The sequence below is a fragment of the Hemibagrus wyckioides genome, linkage group LG23 (genome assembly GCF_019097595.1).
Source record: "Hemibagrus wyckioides isolate EC202008001 linkage group LG23, SWU_Hwy_1.0, whole genome shotgun sequence".
NCBI classification, from domain to species: Eukaryota; Metazoa; Chordata; class Actinopteri; order Siluriformes; family Bagridae; genus Hemibagrus; species Hemibagrus wyckioides.
This window is the reverse complement of record NC_080732.1, coordinates 9,729,681-9,750,784: the sequence shown is the minus strand read 5'-3', so window position 1 is coordinate 9,750,784 and position 21,104 is coordinate 9,729,681. Positions and strand designations below refer to the sequence as shown.

The 21,104-nt window shown below is 38.6% G+C and overlaps 1 protein-coding gene across 5 annotated transcripts in view; it reads left to right on the top strand.

Moving 5' to 3' along the window:
• acad11 (acyl-CoA dehydrogenase family, member 11) overlaps positions 1 to 21,104 on the top strand; it is a 58,541-nt gene that overhangs the window by 1,743 nt on the left and 35,694 nt on the right. For 2 of the 5 annotated variants that reach the window (XM_058375971.1, XM_058375974.1), the window contains 11 exons: positions 874 to 999; positions 4,250 to 4,411; positions 4,558 to 4,722; positions 8,649 to 8,790; positions 9,607 to 9,728; positions 9,879 to 9,985; positions 10,435 to 10,549; positions 12,646 to 12,723; positions 12,872 to 13,010; positions 13,181 to 13,288; positions 20,155 to 20,253. In XM_058375971.1, coding sequence (XP_058231954.1) covers positions 874 to 999; positions 4,250 to 4,411; positions 4,558 to 4,722; positions 8,649 to 8,790; positions 9,607 to 9,728; positions 9,879 to 9,985; positions 10,435 to 10,549; positions 12,646 to 12,723; positions 12,872 to 13,010; positions 13,181 to 13,288; positions 20,155 to 20,253 — 1,363 coding nt within the window. The remainder of the gene's footprint in view (positions 1 to 873; positions 1,000 to 4,249; positions 4,412 to 4,557; positions 4,723 to 8,648; positions 8,791 to 9,606; positions 9,729 to 9,878; positions 9,986 to 10,434; positions 10,550 to 12,645; positions 12,724 to 12,871; positions 13,011 to 13,180; positions 13,289 to 20,154; positions 20,254 to 21,104) is intronic. The other 3 variants (XM_058375973.1, XM_058375975.1, XM_058375976.1) reach the window with 3 other exon arrangements.

Sequence of the window (21,104 nt, the reverse complement as noted above, 5' to 3'; positions counted from 1 at the left end):
AATGGTACTTGCCATTGTATCAGCAATTACGTTTTGTATTTATAGATGCTTGAACTGTGACATTTAACATATTTTAATTTAAATGAAAATACAAATTGTGTATTACCATTTCTTAACACATAATAGCAGCAAAAGCAAAGTTAATTTGCAATTGCATTTTCCATGTCTTACGAGTTATGACCCTGTCATGTCAAAATAGCAATAATCCCACTAGGTATTTAACTAACTCGGCATCATATATGTAGCTTGCCCAAGTACAATTCCCTTTGCATTTGCATTTCCGATGCTTTGCACACTAACCTGTAACATTTATATGCAATTATATAGAATTTCTCGGTATGCTTTAATATTATGTGGTCCCTTCACTGGAACTGAAGGGCCCAAATATGTTCCAGCATGAGAATGCCCCTGTGCAAAAAGTGAGATCCAAATAAGATGTGATTAGCCACGGTTGGTTCTCATCCATCTCAACCCCGATGACCAGCTTTTAGATGAATTGGGATACAGGACTTTCACATCATCTGAATGTCCTAAAAATGTCTGTCTGTCTTTCTTGCTTTCTGTCTTATTTTCTTTCAGTTATCAGTGATCAGTTATTTCAAATGAGGGAAAAATGAACTGCAATGTAATTAATTGATAGCCAGTCAAAAGCAAGTACTGTATTTGAATCTTTTTGTATTTGATCTTTTTGGGATATTTGTACTTAAAAGGTCTAGGTGTGAGATTGTAAAGAATTAATGTGTTTCTTTTCATGGAAATGTAATTATAAGAAAATAGGTATTAATTTGGTTTTGGATACAGTCTAATGCCCTGCAACAATATTTGTGTAATTCTGTTTTTGTGTTTTGTGTGTGTGTGCATGTGTTTGAACAGGTGGATAGGGAGTATCTTGTCCAGAAAGCACTGCACTCCATTGACTTTCCTGTTCCTCAGCCTTTGCTTTACTGCTCGGACACAAATGTTATCGGCACAGAGTTTTACATCATGGAGCATGTTCAGGTCAGGCCTCAGTCCTCTCTCAGACTATAAATATAACTTATTAACAAGAAATAATAAAGGGGTAAAATAGGTAGCTTAATACAGGTCAGGTAACAATCTAGCCATGGGGTCACAGTCCAGGGACTTCTATGCCGGTCCCAAGCCCGGTTAAATAGAGAGAGTTGTGTCAAGAAGGGCATCCGGCGTAAAACATTGCCAAATTTAATCATGTGAATCGTCAGTACTCTGAATTTCATACCAGATCAGGTCGAGGCCCGGGTTAACAATGACCGCTGATGCCGGTGGAAATTGGGCTACTGTTGGTCGAAGAAGTAGAGGAGGGAGGAGAGTGCGTAGACAGAGAGAGAGTAAGAGTGTAGGACTGAGAATAGGAACTCTGAATGTTGTTACTGTGACAGGGAAAGGTAGAGAGCTGGCTGATATGATAGAGAGAAGGAAGGTGGATATACTGTGTGTACAGGAAACCAGGTGGAAGGGTAGCAAGGCTCGTAGTATAGGTGCAGGATTCAAGCTGTTTTATTATGGTGTGGATAGTAAGAGAAATGGGGTAGGTGTGGTCCTGAAGGAGGAATTTGTGAGGAATATTCTGGAGGTGAAGAGAGTGTCAGACAGGACACTCTCTTGTTGAATGTTGTTAGTGGTTATGCCCCACAGGTAGGTTGTGAGTTAGAGGAGAAAGAGAGATTCTGGAGTGAATTAGATGAGGTGATAGAGAGTATTCCCATGGGTGAGAGAGTGGTGATAGGAGCAGATTTTAATGGTTGGTGAGGGGAACACAGGCGATGAGGAGGTGATGGGCAAGTTTGAAGTTAAGGAAAGGAACCTTGAAGGACAGATGGCAGTGGTCTTTGCTAAGAGGATGGACATGTCTGTGGTTAATACTTATTTTCAGAAGAGGGAGGAGCATAGAGTGACTTACAAGAGTGGAGGTAGGAGCACTACATCCTATGTAGAAGAGGCAATCTGAAAGAGATTAGTGATGGTAAAATGGTAGTGGGAGAAAGTGTAGCCAAACAGCATAGGATGGTAGTGTGTAGGATGACACTAGGTTTGACACTAGAGAAGGAGAGAAGAACTTACAGGTACAGGTTAGCTGGGCAGAGGGATCGAAATGGGAAGGATGTGCAGCAAGTTAGAGTTATTAAGGATAGAGATGGAAAGTTCTCACAAGTGAGGAGAGTGTACAGAGGAGATGGAAGGAGTATTTTGAAAAGCTGATGAATGAGGAAAATGAGAGGGAAAAAAGAGTAGAAGGGGTGAACTATGGAACAGAAAGTAGGTGAGATTAGAAAGGATGAAGTCAGGAAGGCTTTGAAGAGGATGAAGAGTGGAAAGGCAGTTGGTCCTGACGACATCCCGGTGGAGGTTTGGAAGTGTCTAGGAGAGGCAGCAGTGGAATTTTTAACTAGTTTGTTTAACAGGGTTTTAGAGAGTGAGAAGATGCCTGAGGAATGGAGAAGTAGTATGCCGATCTTTAAGAATAAGGGTGACTTACAGAGTTGCAGCAACTATAGGGGGATAAAGTTGATGAGCCATACAATGAAGCTATGGGAAAGAGTAGTGGAAGCTAGTAGAAATTTGTGAGCAGCAGTATTGCTTTATGCCCAGAAAGAACACAACAGATGCATTTTTTGCTCTGAGAATTTTGATGGAGAAGTATAGGGATGGTCAGAGAGAGTTGCACTGTGTGTTTGTAGACTTGGAGAAAGCGTATGACAGGGTGCCAAGAGAAGAGCTGTGGTACTGTATGAGGAAGTCAGGAGTAGCAGAGAAGTATGTCAGAGTGGTGCAGGACATGTATGAGAGGAGCAGGACAGTGGTGAGGTGTGCTGTAGGTCAGACAGAGGAGTTCAAAGTGGAGGTGGGACTGCATCAGGGATCGGCTTTGAGCCCCTTCCTGTTTGCTATGGTGATGGACCACTTGTCAGAGGAGGTTAGACAGGAGTCTCCTTGGACAATGATGTTTGCAGATGACATTGTGATCTGTAGTGAGAGCAGGGAGCAGGTGCTTGCATTATCTCTGAACAACTCGATCTCCCCTTCAGCCACTGCTCGCAACCTTGGGGTAACCATGGACAATCAACTGTCATTCTCCTCCCATGTTGCCAATGTGACACGCTCATGTCGGTTTCTTCTGTACAACATGAGAAGGATTTGACCATTCCTATCCACACATCAAACTATCAAACGACGTCTTAAGACCTACCTTTTCCTGAAGCACTTAAACTAGCTCTTATCTTTCCCTGTTTATGTATTGTTATATGTTTAATTAAAAAAAACAAAAAAACAAAATTTTAGGCTAATGGTATCCTATTGAACCAGTGTTAATGTTTTCAATGATAGAGACTTAAAGCACTTTTGTATGTTGCTCTGGATAAGAGTGTCTGCCAAATGCCAGAAATGTAAATGTGTCAGGATTTCTGTGTAATAGAAAAATATCGGCGAGAATCAAGGGGAAGGTGTACAAGTCAGTGGTGAGACCATGCAGTATGGTTTAGATGCAGTGTCACTGAGGAAGAGACAGGAATCAGGCTGGAGGTAGCAGAGCTGAAGATGTTTAGGTTCTTTTTGGGAGTGACAAGGTTGGACAGGATTAGGAACGAGTACATAAGAGGAACAGCTCATGTTGGATGTTTGGGGGACAAAGTTAGGGAGGACAGATTAAGATGGTTTTGACATGTTCAGAGGAGTGAGAGTGAGTATATTGGTAGGAGAATGTTGGACATGGAGCTGCCAGGCAGGAGGCAAAGAGGAAGGCCAAAGAGGAGGTTATATGGATGTAATAAATGAGGATATGAAGGTAGTGGGTGCAAGTGTTGAGGATTCAGAAGATAGGGATGGGTGGAGAGAGATGATTGGCTGTGGTGACCCCTGAAGGGAAAAGCCAAAAGAAGATACAGGTCAGGGAACATCTCAAAGAATGTCTATATTTGGTTGACTCATGTTAAATTTGGCCTGTATAAATACGTTTTCCAGTCTGGAGACACAATTATGGGCAAATGGTTTGTGTTTTTTTTTGTGTGTGTGTGTGCTTATCCAATACACACTGTTGATACTTTTGAGAATTTCTGATTACATATGTTTGGTATGTTAGAACTGAGAAAACGCAACTATGAGCCATATGACTGGGTTTGAGAATCTCCAGTATGATTGTTTATTGTGAATCTATAGTTTTGTGACTCTGTGATTCTATAGTTAAGGCCCCATTGATGCATATTTTAGTGTGTGTGTGTTTGTGTGTATGATACAGGGCCGTATATTCCGGGACCCAAGGCTACCAGACGTCAGTGCAGCAGAACGCAGTGCTCTGTATGTAGCTGCAGTTGAGGTGTTAGCCAGACTTCACTCTGTTAACCTTACCAAACTTGGCCTAGTAGGATATGGGAAAGGGGCAGGTTATGCCAAGAGGCAGGTAAGAGTCTAATGGCACATCTTTTATAAAGTGGAGCTTAAACTTACACTAAAACCAAAAGACCTGCATTCTGAAAACAGAATTTTGATGAAGTAAGGGTAATTGAAGATCACTGGGGAGAGCCTTCATATCCATTTCTTTTGTAGGTGTCAACATGGATAAAGCAGTACAGAGCCTCAGCACACAAAATCATTCCAGCTGTAGATGATCTTGCTGTTTGGCTGAGCAACAATGTGCCACCAATTGATGAGAAAGTGACCCTAGTACATGGTGATTTTCGGATTGACAACCTGATATTCCATCCATCAGAGGTACTACTAAAATGGTTGTATACAATCAACAGCTAATTTAATAGGAACACATGTACCTTATTCATTAATGAAATTATCACACATCAGTAAGAATAAAAATCTTGCAAATACAGGTCAAGAGCTTTAGTTAATACTCACATCAAACATCAGCATGAGAAAGGAAATGATCTTTGTGACTTTAACCATGGCATTGTATTTTTTGCCAAACTGAATGGTTTGTGTATTTCAGAAACAGATGATCTGGGATTTTCACACAGTACAGTTGCTAGCTTTGATATTCTGTATACCCACACAAAAATCCAGTCTCTACAACCATAGTGAGCTACCACAACAGATGACCTTATCAGATCCCACTCTTTCCAGGTGTACAGATGTTCCCAATATTGTGAATGTATGGGCAATATGGCAAAAATATCATTGCATATTACTTTATTAGATTTGCTCAGGTTTTGATACTGAAGTGCTCACTATTTAGCAAAGATATTCAATATTTACAAAATACTGAATTAGTTAAAGGAAAATAAAACACTCGTAGCAAAAATAGATTTTAATCTAGATCAGGTATTTTCCGTTACACTGAACAACAAGTTAGCACAGAGCTATATAGCTCTCAAATCTGACAGTATCCTAATTTTGAATGCAAGTATGCCTGAGAATGCAAGTTTCCCTGGATAATATGGAGTCCTCTGGGCCCGAAGGCAGAAAAGCAGCGCCAGGCTTTCACATTTTCACCACCATGCTTCACTGTTGGGTGGAGGCTCTTTTTTTAGAATTCACTGTTGGGTTTTCTGAGGTTTTGATTATGACCAAATAAATCTATTTTGTCCAAATGCTCTCTGGCAAAGTTGAAATGGCAGCTTTGTTCTTTTTTGAGAGCAAAGGCTTCCTTCAAGCAATCCTCCCATAAATGTCATGTCTGTTCAAAATTTGTCTGATTGTAGACACGTACATTTACCCCAGTTGCAGCCAGAGCGGCCTGCAACTTTATAGAGGTGATGTGTGGGTTGGTGTTTACCTCATGTATTATTTTTCTGGTGCTACTTGATGATAGTTTTAATAGGCATATACTTCTAGGCAGAGTTGTGGTCATGTTGAATGCCCTCCATTTGTAGATGATTGGTCTTACAGTGGATGGATGGAGCTGGAATCTTTGGAGATAGTCTTATAGCCTTCCCCAGACTGATTGGCCGCCACCACCTTCTTCCTGATGCCCTAGGATATCTCCTTTCTTCTTAGCGTTGTTGATCTTTGTGGGTACACCTTGGCACTACAGTGGTTTTGTTGGTTTCCTCTCTCTTTAATCAGTGTTGCCCAACCCCTGTTCTAACCATGTCTAATTTGATTGGTCTGCTTAACTAATTTAATTAAGTTACCCACTTGACTATACCATTGCTGCAGGGGGTTCTCTAAATTTTGCACATACACTTCCATTTGTAATGTAGTTTTTGGCTACTCACACAATTTCCTCTAAATAAACACATACAATTAATAAACACACATCTGACAATTAATATATAAAAAAATTCAGAAAACAAAAACTCTGAAATGCAGCACTGTTACCTTATGGTTATAAATTGAACATAGACTCCTTTTGCCAATTATATTGTGGCCGAGAAGTGCAAAACAAAATAACATGCAAAAACAATAACAAATGGACAAAGAAATTATAAAATAACATGGTAAACAGATATAAATATATAAAACAACAGTAAGAATTCCATTTGCAAGCTATACCTGCCTTTTCCAGTTTGTCTAAATTGTCATTTTTGGATGTTGTTTTTGGATTTTTTTTTTTTTTTTTCGGATTTATTTTGTTCTTGGATTTGTTATTTTGTTTTGTACTTCTCGGTCACCGTACAACTGTATTGTCAAGCAGACACAACATCTGTTGTTGCTGAGACACTTGCTGATATAAGGTTATATTTTGACAAATTTTGGATTGACTGTTCAACTTAATGACAAACCTGGGGGCACACATTTACATAGAATGTCTTTGTATGCTTTAACCTTACAGTGACCAAACCTCTCCTAGTATTACAATGCCCTAAGCACAAAGCTTACATATCCAAGGCAGGAAGGAAGGCAGATATACGCAGGCCTTCTTGCTTCACATCAGTGTCTGACCTCACTAATGTGGGCAAATTCCTACAGCCACACTCCAAAGCCTTTCCAGAATGGTGGTTATTATAACAGCAAAGGGCAGAGTAAATCTTGGAAAGAATGTTCAAAATGCATATGGGTATAATTGTCAGGTGTCGACAAACCTTTGGCCATAGTGTAGTTATCACAGCCCGACAGTTTAGGGTCACAGTAAAAGTTCTGCTATTATGGTGGCATGACATTGCCAAACGTATTCATAAAAATGTACAGTGCCTTGCAAAAATATTCACCCCCCTTGGCATTTTTCATGTTTTGTTATATTATAACCTGTAATTTAAATGTTTTTTTTATCTGAATTTTATGTGATGGATCTGCACAAAAAAGTCAAAGTTGGTGAAATGAAGTGAGAAATATATATAAAAAAGAATTTTTAAAAATTAAAAATCTGACAATTGGCATGTGCATATGTATTCACCCCCTTTTCTAGAAGCCCCTCAAAAGTTCTAGTGCAACCAATTACCTTCAGAAGTCACATATTTAGTGAAATGAAGTCCACCTGTGTGCAGTCTAAGTGTCATATGATCTGTCAGTATAAACACACCTTTTCTGAAAGGCCCCAGAGGCTGCAACGCCACTAAGCAAGAGGCATCACACCATGAAGACCAAGGAATTCTCCAAACAAGTCAGGGACAAAGTTGTTGAGAAGTACAAGTCACAGCTGGGTTATAAAAAAATATCCAAATGTTTGATGATCCCCTGGAGTACCATCAAATCCATCATCTTCAAATGGAAAGAACATGGTACCACAACAAACCTAACAAGAGACGGCCACCCACCAAAACTCACAGACTGGGCAAGGAGGGCATTAATCAGAGAGGCAGCACAGAGACCAAAGGTAACCCTGAAGGAGCTGCAGAGTTCCACAGCAGAGACTGGTGTATCTGTGCATGGGATCACAATAAGCCGTACACTCCATAGAGCTGGGCTTTATGGAAGAGTGGCCAGAAAAAAGCCATTACTTAGTGTTAAAAATAAGAAGGCACGTTCTGAGTTCGCCAAAAGACATGTGGGCGGCTCCCCAAATGTATGGAGGAAGGTGCTCTGGTCAGATGAGACTAAAATTGAACTTTTTGGCCACCAAGGAAAACGCTATGTCTGGCGCAAACCCAACACATCCCATCACCCCAAGAACACCATCCCATGAAACATGGTGGTGGCAGCATCATGCTGTGGGGATGTTTTTCAGCAGCAGGGACTGGGAAACTGATCCGAGTCGAGGGAAAGATGGATGGTGCTAAATACAGGGATATTCTTGAGCAAAACCTGTTTGTCTGCCTGTGATTTGAGACTGGGATGGAGGTTCACCTTCCAGCAGGACAATGACCTGAAGCATACTGCTAAAGCTACACTCGAGTGGTTTAAGGGGAAACATTTAAATGTGTTGGAATGGCCTAGTCAAAGCCCAGACCTCAATCCAATTTAGAATCTTTGGTCAGACTTGAAGATTGCTGTTCACAAGCAGAAACCATCCAACATGAAGGAACTGGAGCAGTTTTGCCTTGAGAAATGGGCAAAAATCCAAGTTGTAGGCATGTTCTGTAAATGAAATGATGCAAACCTTCAAACAATCCATTTTATTTCCAGGTTGTGAGGCAACAAAACATGAAAAATGCCAAGGGGGGGGGTGAATACTTTTGCAAGGCACTGTAAATGGAGAAAAAATATAAATAGCTCTCTTATGATAATGGCATGGATTCTGTGCTTTTTCTGATCTTTACAGGTAGTTTTCAGCATTGTGTTCATGTGTCCTTTTTTTCTGTCTACAGGCCCGAGTACTAGCGGTATTGGATTGGGAATTATCCACAATTGGGCAACCACTTGCAGACCTGACTTATTTCCTTATGCCTCAATACTGTTCCTCCCATCTCAATATTATTACTGTTCTTGGTGGAGTTACAGGGATAGAAGGTGGGCCCTTACTTTTGTCTACATTTTTTTTATTATGTTTTAAAATATATGGTTAACCCTGCATAATTTAGATTAGCCCCTAAGTAAATGGAATCCTGCGTTATCTTGTTTCATGTTTCGCACTGCAAAAGTTTTACCCAGGGTTAACATAAATCTCAGTTAATCTTAAAACTATTCATAACCTGATGTTTCACACTGTACATTCCTAAACCCTAGGATAACTTTATTTGCAGTGTCAACAACAAGTACAAATACAGTGTGACCTCTTTTTTTTAAATGGCATTTGTTGAGATCCAACTTTCGCAAATTTATTAGTGTCACTCATTTCCTAATCGCTACGGAGTAAACTTCTATGACGTTCAGTGTTGTGTTACTATTTATGTTTGGGTGGTTTCTGGCAAATGAATAATAATGCTTGACACAATTTTATACACTTAAAAAATTAAAACTTAACACACAATTTTTAGTTTAGTTTTAGAGTAAGTATGTGCATATATTTCCACACACTCCTGACTATGCATATGCAACAAGGGTGACTTAAATTAACATTAAACATCAAAAGGTAACTGATGTCACCTTTCTTCCCTTCACATAGAATGTCAAAACTTTTAGTTGAATACCCCTGGTATAGTAGTTTGTTTCTGTAATGAATCAGATAACAAACCCAAGTCTGAATTAGATTAATATTGTCTAATGTAACAGGGTTCAATAGATAAATACAACCCATTTTAAGCAATTATAGACATTTCTATAATTCTTGACAGTTTTATTTTTTTATTTTATTGTTATTAATTTATTGCTATTATGATTTTTCAGGTATCCCTTCAGCAGAAGACTTGATCTCCATTTACTGCCAATGCTGTGGAATTCCTCCTTCACTTCCAAATCAGAATTTTTTTACTGCCTTGGCCATGTTTAAAATGGCCTGCATTGCACAGGTGTGCAGTATTGTGTTGGGTTCTGCCACATTTTATCTTTAATTGCTTGTCATGTATTTTTTTTTTTTATTGAAAACCTCAGAATTAGGGCTAGCTTGTTTTTGGTGTATTAATGAATATCCCTCAATCTTTCTTTTGTGTGTGTGATAGGGTATTTATGCAAGGTCTTTGCTGGGGAATGCTAGTGCTCCTAATGCGGCTGAGTTTGGAGAGAGCGTGGAACCTTTAGTTCAGCTGGCTCTGAAGATCGCCCATAGGTCAGTTTAATACTCACTGAAACAACTTATTATCATAAAGGAATTTTAACAGATATCATTTACATTTGCCCACTTTAATATTTAATGAACATTTTATAACAGATTTTGATATTTTCACAGTGGTCTATTAAAAATTAAAATATTAATATAAGATATTAATAAAATATTGTGGTATAGTGTTTAACCAATTATTGGCTGTATTTATTTGCATATGTATGATAGAAAAACAAACCTTATTTTTTTATTTATACTTTTGATATCATTGAACAAAATATATGCATCATACGAACAATTGAGCAGTTAAGCCTTGCTCAGGGTGCAGCAATGGTAGCTTGGCAGTGTTGGGAATTGTGCTGCATGTCAGTGTAGATATTTTAGGTCAAAATATCATGTTTTGTTGTTCAGTTCATTTTTGTATTAATTTATTAATTTGTGTGTTCTGTACATAGTTCATCTTTGGATGTACAAGTCCCTGATAGGTTATTTCTCCAGTCAGCTAAAGGTTACGCTGTCCTCCAGCAGGTTAAAGAGTTCATGAAACAACACATACTGCCTGCACAGAAGGTAAGCTCTGGCTTCAGTTCTATAGCAACTCAAAACTTTTGAGAATTGCATTTGAAATTAAAGTGCGCATGTCAAACATTAAATATGATAAGTATTTTCACTTTTGTGTGTGCAAGTATGGGTAATATGTTATATTTATTGTTCTGTGTATTTTAGTATTATTCTGACAGCTACAATTTCAGTTAAAACAAACACAAAGAAATGCACTGCAGTCTAAATTGCAAAGACACCATTGGAGTACTAACCTACAGTAACATCTTTGAGTTTGTGTATGGTGGGGTTGAGGTAATTTGAGGCAGATGAGGTCACTTTGACACAATTGGGTATTTTTTTCACTGTGCTTTTCAGCGGTCTTTTACACATACTTTTAGTTATCCGTTCACTTAACCTCATAGTGGACATCTGACCTCAAAGTACCCTTGCCACTTTGCAAGTAATTTGGAGCCTGATGTGGGTAGTAAAACAAGAACTTTATCATCCAATGCAAATAATCGTAGCTGGGCACCCCTATCATGCAGTCAGGCTTTGCGTTCTTGTGCGACATCTGAGATTCTATGAGACCCTCCATTTGTGGGTAGAAAACACTCATGCAAATTGATTTAATACGTAATAATCTATAACACTCGTGCAGTGTATGTCCTTAATAATGCAAAAATATGGGCAGGGAAGTATGACATTCGGCTGATCGTCAATTACTTTCACCTGGTTATAACCGTGTTTGAGCATCCCATAATGGGACTGCTCTGTAGAGAAAGCAGTCGCATGACCCTTCTCCCATGCTTCCCAGAAGCAGTGCTGATGGCTCCATCAATGCCTCTCAAGCCAATGCCCACACCACAACTCCTCTCTTTCAGGACCTATCCGCATATATTTTTACTAACAACAAAGGAAATGCTGGCCAATTTGATGTTCTAGATCTTGGTCAACCTGCTGTAAAATCAGACATTTGAGGTTGGGATACTCCAGCATGTTGACCATGGGCAATTGTATTGCAGCATGCTGGGTTTCACCATAGAGTAGTGGCAGACACATAGCCAACTCCAACCTCGACCACCCTCCTTGCTCCCCGTGTTGGCTGCCTGCTTGAAAAGCTTGATGAACACCTCAACATCATCCCATAGGCCCAACTTGGCTAGCGAGAGGTGGGGCATGGTGGCTGTGGCTGTCCAGGACCCCTCTGGAGTAATCCACAGAGCAGCTGACGGTCTTCCACCTGCATTTGTAGCATGGCCTGGAAGAATTGTTCCAGCTCCGTGCTCAGCTCCAGGAGCTTGGTGTTGCGTCTGGTGGAGCCTGGTGGGGGATTTAACGATTTCCTCTAGTGGCAAGGACTCCATGGTTGGCTTCTTCACTTTTCAGGTTTTGGCACCAGTGTAGTATCCCTGTGTGAGTGTAGGGTAGGGATGAGTTAGCAGGATCAGATGAGGTCACTGTCACAAAATTGACTTTATTTTTTCCCTGAGCTTTTCAGTGGTCTTTTGTACACATGTGCTCACACACACACGCACAGTTCTGTGTGCTCAGCTTTCTCTCACTGCTCTCTCTCTCGCTGCCCTCACTCTCCTCTGTTAAATCCCCTCCAGCTTTCACTGTTGGGAGAGCAAACACATCTTTAGCAAGAATAATCATGTGTTGAAGCTTATCGCATGTTTTATGGAACTCTGCCCTCCATTCACAAATCCATGCTTGGCCATGCATACTATTTACCAGGGTAGAATATAGGATACATTTTGGGACACAGTTTGTAAAACATAAGGAACAGAGAAAATCCACCTAAGAAACTTTTGGCACCAAGCCACTGGCAAACTAATATGCTAGCCAAACACACCAGAAAAAAATACACAGATATGTACATAAAATATTGTATGTAATAGTGAACGCAAGCCCAACTTATCTTACTCTTAATATAGATTGATATGCAAAAGTGAGAGACGACCCTTTTGCCTTCAGTCAAATGGGCATTGGTCTTGTGTTTCATGTTTGCTCACTTACAGGAAAAAAAATCATCAGAGACTTTCAAGTGTTTTCTCAGTGCACTGTTAATGCGGGAGTCACACAGTCTACAAATATTTAATTGCGGACTGTCTTTGCTTTAGGAAATTACTAAGTACTATGTCAAACACTGTGATGGCCCTGAGAGATGGCAAACACCTCCTGTACTGGAGGAACTAAAGGTAAAAACACACACCAACATAGTACAAATACATGCCATAACCTTATAAGCAAAGTTTGTGAGAAATGTTACATGCTCTTTTCTTTAGTACTCTTTTTGGAAATATGCCAATCCTACATTTTGACCTACATATGAAATTATGCGTTTAGGCAAAAGCTCGTGTAGCTGGGCTGTGGAATCTGTTCTTGCCATCAGTGAGTGGACTATCTCAGCTGGATTATTCCTACATTGCTGAGGAAACTGGACAGTGCTTCTACGCCCCTGAGGTCTTCAACTGCCAGGCTCCAGGTATGTATGTGCATCTGTTAATGCAGATGAAATCAGGACTAATATTGTAACTCAGAATAGTAGTATTTTGATCTTGAATTCTTATGTTGTGTGCATGTGTATCTGTGCGTGTTGCAGAGGGTTTACTGCATTCAATTAGACAGCCAATGTGTTTTTTAACTGTGCAACAGATTCAGGGAACATGGAGATGCTGCACCTGTTTGGTTCTGAGGAGCAGAAAAAGCTCTGGCTAGAGCCCTTACTGCGAGGAGACATACGATCCTGCTTTTGCATGACTGGTAACAAACAAACTTGTACACACACATACATGCTTCCACAATCAACTACACAGTCTTAAAGATTACGTAACTGATCTGCGTTGACTGGTGAAAACAGCAACAGGGTCTCGGGTTCTGTTTTGGTTGGTGTTGAGTACATTCAATACTATAACTGGATTTTAGCCTTATTTAAATCTTAGTTCGCAGGAAACTGTGTTTGTTGCTAACTACATAGCCAATTGGTGCTTGGTCAGTAATATTCACCATATGCCTGCTTGTGGTGTTCTGAGGGCCAAACAGTTATCAGCTTAGCTGATAATCATACACTATCTGTGCTAAATTAGAGCCATTAGATGTCCTTCAGTTGAGGCTAAGTTAGATGTCGTTAGATGTCCTTCATTTGAGACTAAGGTTGTCATCTGGCACACTGTGGGTCAAATAAGGACTTTATTTGTATTAAGCAATGTATTTCACTCAAAATACACAATATCAAATATATAAAGCCCAATATTAAAATTTATTCATTTGTTCTGTTTACATTTCACATAGCTCATTGGAATAGTGTTTTGTTATTACGGTAATACTTGGTATAAATTAACATCTTCATTATTGTCTGTTACCATGACAACAGAGGCAAAACTTGCAATTTGTTTGCACTACAAGAGTCATATTTAAACAGTATACCACTGAGCTATGTAAAATGGACACACAATGGTGGAGAAACTAGATTAAGTTACAAAATCCCTAAATGAGGCAAGATTCTTGAATTCCTATGTAGTTTGTACTGATTTACTAATTAAAGTTCCAAAAGTGAGCAGAGATTAATATTTTTACTCAATATGTGCTCTGTATTAACATATTAACAAAGACAGACCATTACCATATCTTAAATTATACTACTCACAAAAAGTTAAGGATATTCGGCTTTCGGGTGAAATTTCAGGATGCACCTAAAATACACTAACCTTTACTGGTGAACTTAATTTGACCTTCTCTACACTTTTGAATGCACATGTCCAACTGTTCAGTGTTTCAGTACTTTTTGCATAACTTGCTGTTCTCTAACAAGGTACTTAATGGCAAAATTCACAACTGGTGTTTGATCCATGAATCAACCAGTAAATTTTCTCGTTCAATTAGAATTGTATTTTAAAAAGTCCTTATCTTGATGCTGTTCACATTTTGACATCATGAGACCAAGACGACACCTAACAATTGATCAACAATACCTTGCCATTGCGAGGCTTCAAACAGGATGTTCTCAGAGGGAAGTGGCCACTGAGCTTAGAGTGTCGAGTGTCATCAGCAGGTTGTGACAGAGATACGGAGACACTGGAAGAGCCACAGAAAGACATAGAAGTGGACGTCCTTTGGCCACATCCCACGCTGATGACTGCTTCATTGTGAACAGTGCCCTGCAGAACCGGTTGATGAATGCCACTCAACTCCAGGCACATTTAAGGGAGGTGAGAGGCACCCAAGTGTCACGTCAGACCATTCGAAACCATTTACATCAGTGTGGTCTGCATGCCAGATGACCTGCATGGGCCAGGGAGCATTTACGCTGGACGAGGGACCAGTGGGCCTCATTGCTGTTCTCTGATGAAAGTTGATTCACGTTGAGCAGAAATGATGGCCGCCAACGATGTTGGAGACGTCAAGGAGAGCGCTATGCATCAGCTACTGTTGTCACCAGATGAGCCTTTGGTGGTGGTGTTACAGTCTGGACAGGTGTGTCTACTCAATACAGAACTGCCCTACATCTTGTGAATGGTACAGTGAAAAGCCAATACTACCTGAATAACATCATTAATCCAGTCATTACGCCCCTGCATGAACAACACGGGCCTAATTTCATCTTCATGGACGACAATGCTCCAGCTCATCGAGGTTGCATCATTAGGGAACGGCTGCTGGAGGCTGGGGTACCTCAAATGGAGTGGCCTGCACTTTCTCCAGACCTGAATCCCATAAAAATCCTATGGGATCAGCTGAGTCGCCGTGTAGAGGCTCGTAACCCTGCACCCCAGAACCTCAATGACCTGAGGGCCGCCCTTCAAGAACAGTGGAATGCTAAGCCTCAGCAGACAATAAGTCGACTCATGAACAGCATGAGATGTCGTTGTCAAGCTGTAATTGATGGTCAAGGGCACATGACAAATTATTGAGACATTGACATTTTTTGTTGTGGTATACCCACCACTGTTGGTTTTTGTTTCAATAAATTGTTTGAGATGAGGAAATCACTATTGCATGCTTTTACTTAAATGCCCTACTTTCATCATATAACATCACTGTAGCATGAACTTTTTACATTTTCCATAAATTTCACACAAAAGCCAAATATCCTTTTTGAGAGTAGTGTATATGAGTAAGATTTCAAGGCCATTTTTATTTATTTTTTGCAATTAAGCAATTTAAGTCTTACAGAGCCTGTGTCATTGGTCTGTGTGGGTGGGTATAATTTTTTTTCCTTTTTTTTGACAATTTTCTTTTAGTTTATACAGCAAAGAATATAGGAAAGATGGTATGATTAAAGATGAGTAAAATAACTCTTGCTAATTTTCTTTTGGAAGTGAAAATTAAATTACCAAAGCAAACACTTTGGTAGGTCAGTGCCTATAATATATCCACCATTTGTGTGTGTTCATAATACCGAATGCACATTCTCTCTCCGTTTTTTCTCTTACAGTAGAATGAACATTTATGGAAGGGTTAGAACAAGAAGATTGTCTACTAGTTAATTGATACAAAATGCTGTTATTCTCTTGTACAATAATAAAAAAGAAAACATAGGTCCCATAATATGCTTTTGGCAGCCAGCCCTAGTGCTTCAAAACAAACACTTCCTGTTAATCTTTTTAGGATCTGTGGCAGTAGTACAAATTGGATGGCATTTGTATTGTCAGTGAGGACCATGTTAAATTTAATTGTAAGATATGTACAGTTGTGCTCAAAATTATTAATACCCTTTGGACAAATCAATACTTTTTAATTTTTTTCATTTATAAAAACAACTTTGGTGAAACTTTGTACTCAATATATATTAGTTGCTATGCACAACTCCACATATGTGTCAGCTAAAATTCATTTATATACCAATAGATATGGCCAGAGCTTCTCTTTTGAGCCTGTTCAAAATTAATCATACCCTATTCCCAATCTCAGAAAAAATTCCCTCTTTTGTGAAAGTGCACATGGTTTCACACTCCAGTGACTATAATCAGTTTAATCAATTTAAGTGTAATCAATTAAGGCCTAATAATGTTAAATAGTAACACCTGCTCTGTATATTTATAATATTTATATTTATAGTATAAATAATGGGGCAAAGCTTTCATTATGCTCAGTCACTGTCACCATGGCCAAGAAGAAAGAACTCGGTCATGATCTTCGTACGCGTGTTGTCAATGCCCATAGTGGAGGCAAAGGCTACAAGGCAATTTCGTAAGAACTGGATGTCCCTGTGTCAACCATACAGAAGTTCAATATGTTCAACACTGTCAAAAACCTGGATGGGTGTGGCAGGAAGTGCCAAGTATACTCTAGAGTCGCTAGAAAGATCTGCTGTGATGCAAACAAAAACACCTGTATCACCATGAAAGCTTTAATAGACACCCTCAACCAAGCAGGGGAGATGGTATCAAGATCCACCGTTTAGCAAATTCTGCATCGAGGTGGTCTCCATGGACATTGCCTCAGAAAGGCACCACTCCTTACCCAGAGACACCAGGTTGTGTGCCTGGCTTTTGAGAGGGGCTACCTAAATAGAGATCTTTCTCTCCGTTCTTGATAAAAACCTGATCAGCACACATGCTCAACCTGCCAGAGAATTGGACCTACCAGCAGGATAATAACCCAAAGCATACGGCACAAGTGGTCAAGCAATGGTTCAGGGACAACATACAGTAAATGTTCTGGAGTGGCCAAGTCAGAGCCCTGACCTGAACCCAATTGAGAATTTTTGGAGCTAGTTGAAGATCTGGGTCAGGGCTAGGAAGCCTTTGAATCCCCAACAACTGGAGGCTTTTGCGAAGGAAGAGTGGGGAAACATTCCACAGCAGACCATGTAGAAATCTTGTGGAGACCTACAAGAAGCATTTGCAGGCCATCATTAAGAACAAAGGCTTTTCTATTGATTATTGAAACATAAATATAAATAATATGAAAAATTCCGAACATGGTGATTTTTGAATATTTGCCAATAAAAACCCATGAAATGTCATATTTCTTGAAATATCACGTTATTTCTTCAGTTGTTTGTCACAAATTCAAGATTCAAGATCTTCAAGATTCAAGAAGCTTTATTGTCATTTCAACCACATATAGCTGATGCAGTACATAGTGAAATGAAACAATGTTTCTCCAGGACTTGCTGCTACATAAACATACAACATATATTTCAAACACAAAAAACAACACAGCTAGGACCGAAGTTTGTCCAAGCCACATAAAGTGCAAAGTGTGCAGCTAGGTGCAAACAGAGCAAAGACAGTGCAAAAAACAATAAGTACAAAAAAGACAACACAAAAACACAGGACACTTGGTGCTGAAAAAAGAACATGTGCAATGAAATGAAATAAAATGAGATGATGTACAAATTAAATAAAGTATTGTAAAAGTATTGTAAAAGTTAAAGTATTATTTTATAATGAAAGTATTATAAAACTCATTCATCAGAGAAGACAACTCAAAAACACTATAAAAATACCAAGGGTGTGAATAATTTTGAGCACAACTGTAAGTGCTTATGATACAGGCTATGTGCTATGACCAACTCTGCATGACACTAGCATTGCTGTGCAAATGATCTAGTCCACAGGGTAGAGATTTTTAGGATTTCAATGCTGGTTTTCAGTTAATTCTTTTGTAATGATTCAATGTAGGCTGAGTATAACAGAAAAAAATATGTTTATTTAATGCCATTAAATGGCCCTCTTTCTTTTAATGTAAATTGTTTTATTCAATATTTAATATCAGCTGGGATAGATTTCAGTTAATACGTTTTGTTAAACTTTTTTTATTCTGATGTTTCTAATGTAACTGAAACATGCTTCCATGAGAACAATTAGCGTTAAAGGTCAACACCTACCTCTTCAAGTAAAAGGATAAAACTTGGGCCAAATATTGTTTACCAACGGATTCCACTGTTTGGGAAAACTACAGACAATTGAGGAATTTGTGCAAAACTAAAACAAAAAAATGCAATAGTACAAAGTTTTTTTTTAAACAGTTTTGTACTAAATTAAATCATGTTTTTTTATATTATTATGGATCCTACACTTATTTCCCAAACCTTTTAATAAACATTTCTCTTCTGTCTGTGATTCCCAGAACTTACATATGTTTCATAAAATCAGTTATCTATATTGGATCATTTTCTTTTAGAAAAATCTTGCAAACTGATTTTGTCATGCTAAAAATGAACATCAAGTAGTTGTGCTGGTCCAGATGATCTGGAAGCCAGAATTGTTATACTTGCTGCTCATGTTGTATCCCCTCGTAGACCTGTTTAATTTGTCTGTACTTGTTCTATACCTCCCATATGAAAATAATTTATTTAAAAAATTTGAGTTTATCTTTAAAGAATTATCACTATATATTAAAATTTATTTACAGTCAGATTTGAATTTGGTTCAGAACTGGTATTATAACAACAAACTTGTCATGTGAAAAAGAAAATACACCCTCTTGAATCCTATGTTTTTATGTATCAGGACAAAAAATAATTTGGTCCTTAGCAGGTTATAAAATTATAATCTCGGTATAACCTCAATATTAAAGCAGGGGTTTTGCTTGTCTGGAGCATTTAGGTGTGTGTTAACACAACAGCAAAGACCAATTTCTCTACGGCAATGTGAGTGACTGATATTGTCAAACAGAACACCATTAATTCAAGTTATTACCTCTAAAGGTGGATCTACAAGCTGTTGAATCATGTGGTGTACTTAGTTTTCACACATGGCTTTTCCATTTTGGCCTCCTTTTTGTTAAATGAATAATGACATGGTGTAGTATGTGGTGTTCAGCTGAGGTTGTATTTACCTCATTTTAAGACCAAATGATTTGTTGTCCTTGTTATTTGTTATGCTATGCAACATAGTCACCATAATAATGATGGTTCACCCCTCAAAAAAGTTGATTTAAATATCTTGAACATTTATGCATCATTGATTTCATTATAAAAATGAACATTTGGCTGCCTGAGATCTCTTTATCGTTCAGTTAATTTCTTTACATTTGAAGTTTTAAGTAAAATATTAGTTGACTTGTTAATATCACCTATTATTGATCATGCTGACGTTGTTTAACAAAATACCACCAACACTTTTCTTAAACCTCTCAATGATTTATGCAATTCTTTATGTAAATTTGCTTTGTGGTATCCTTTCTGTAAGGTTTTATGTGTGAATCACTTCATTGGTGACAGTTTCACTTGCTTCTATATTTACAAATGTCCTTATTTAAAATGTCCCTCTTAATTGCAACAGTTTTTGATCCCAGTTTGTAATTCATAGTTACTTAGATGCATGCAATCTCCAATTTGTTGGTCCCCAATATTTTGTCAGAAGTCAGACATGGGTCATTTACATATAAAGCTCCCTCTGATGAGAACAGTCTTCATTTTCTCTAAGATCTGTTACCTCTAAGACCTCCATTTTCTCATCTTAAAACAACTTTGTTAAAACTTTTTTTTATTTCACAATTCATTTCATTCTGGTTATTATTATGAATGTATTATTTATTGCTTTGTTACAAAATATCTTGAACTCTAAATTTGTGGTATATTTTGTTTGAACATGATGAGTTTAGTAGCTGTGCTTATACTGTCTTCATCTCTCCTGTCATTTTTACTTACTGTCTGTGTCTTTCTGTTTCTTTATCAGAGCCAGATATTGCCTCAAGTGATGCGACTAACATGGAGTGTACCATACATAAGGATAAAGACCACTACATCATAAATGGCAAGAAATGGTGGAGTAGTGGTGAGTGTTCTTACACTTTAATACTGTATTATACAGTATGGTATGCAAGTTGTACTTGTTTTGGTTAGTAAGATCAACCAGTTTGGTGTAAGGCAACTAAAACAATATAAGATATGTAATCGGTTTTCCTATTTAAAACTGTGAATTGTAAATCTTTTACATTTATGGCATTTGGCAGACGTCTTTATCCAGAGTGATGTACTTTAGTCACTATTAATGAATACATCAATACTTGTTACTAGGATTCATACTAAGAATAACATCAGTCTATAACTGATGGAACTTTTTTAATCACCCTTTGTTCGACGACAATAACTGACATCGGTTCTGACATCTAGGGGAAGTTTATTCCATTACCTAGGTGCCAGAATATTCTTGAGGCATACCTGCCTTGTACCCCGAGAAGTGGTGGGACTAGTCGAGCAGTGCTAGATCTGAGATCTGAGTGTGATGCAGTATTGGAGAGTGATAAGAGCTTTGAGGTAATAGGGTGCTAACTGGTTTATGGCTTTATTGGCAAGCATCAGGGTTTTAAATCTGATGCTTGACACTACCGGAAATCAGTGGAGAGAGTGTGGCAATGGGGGGATATGGGAGAATATTGGAAGGTTGAAAGCAATTTCTGCAGCTGCAATTTATATCAATTATAGAGGCCGAATTGCACTTAGTGGTAGACCTTCCTTGAGCAAGTTATAGTAGTCCAGTCTTGAAATAAGAGATTGAATATGTGGATGAATCACAGTTCACTGCTGAAAGGTGAAGGAGGATGAGGACAGATGACAGTTTGGCTGATCTAGCAGCATGCAGTTTCTCAGTAAACGCCAAAAGGGCAGTCTCTGTGGAATGTGTCA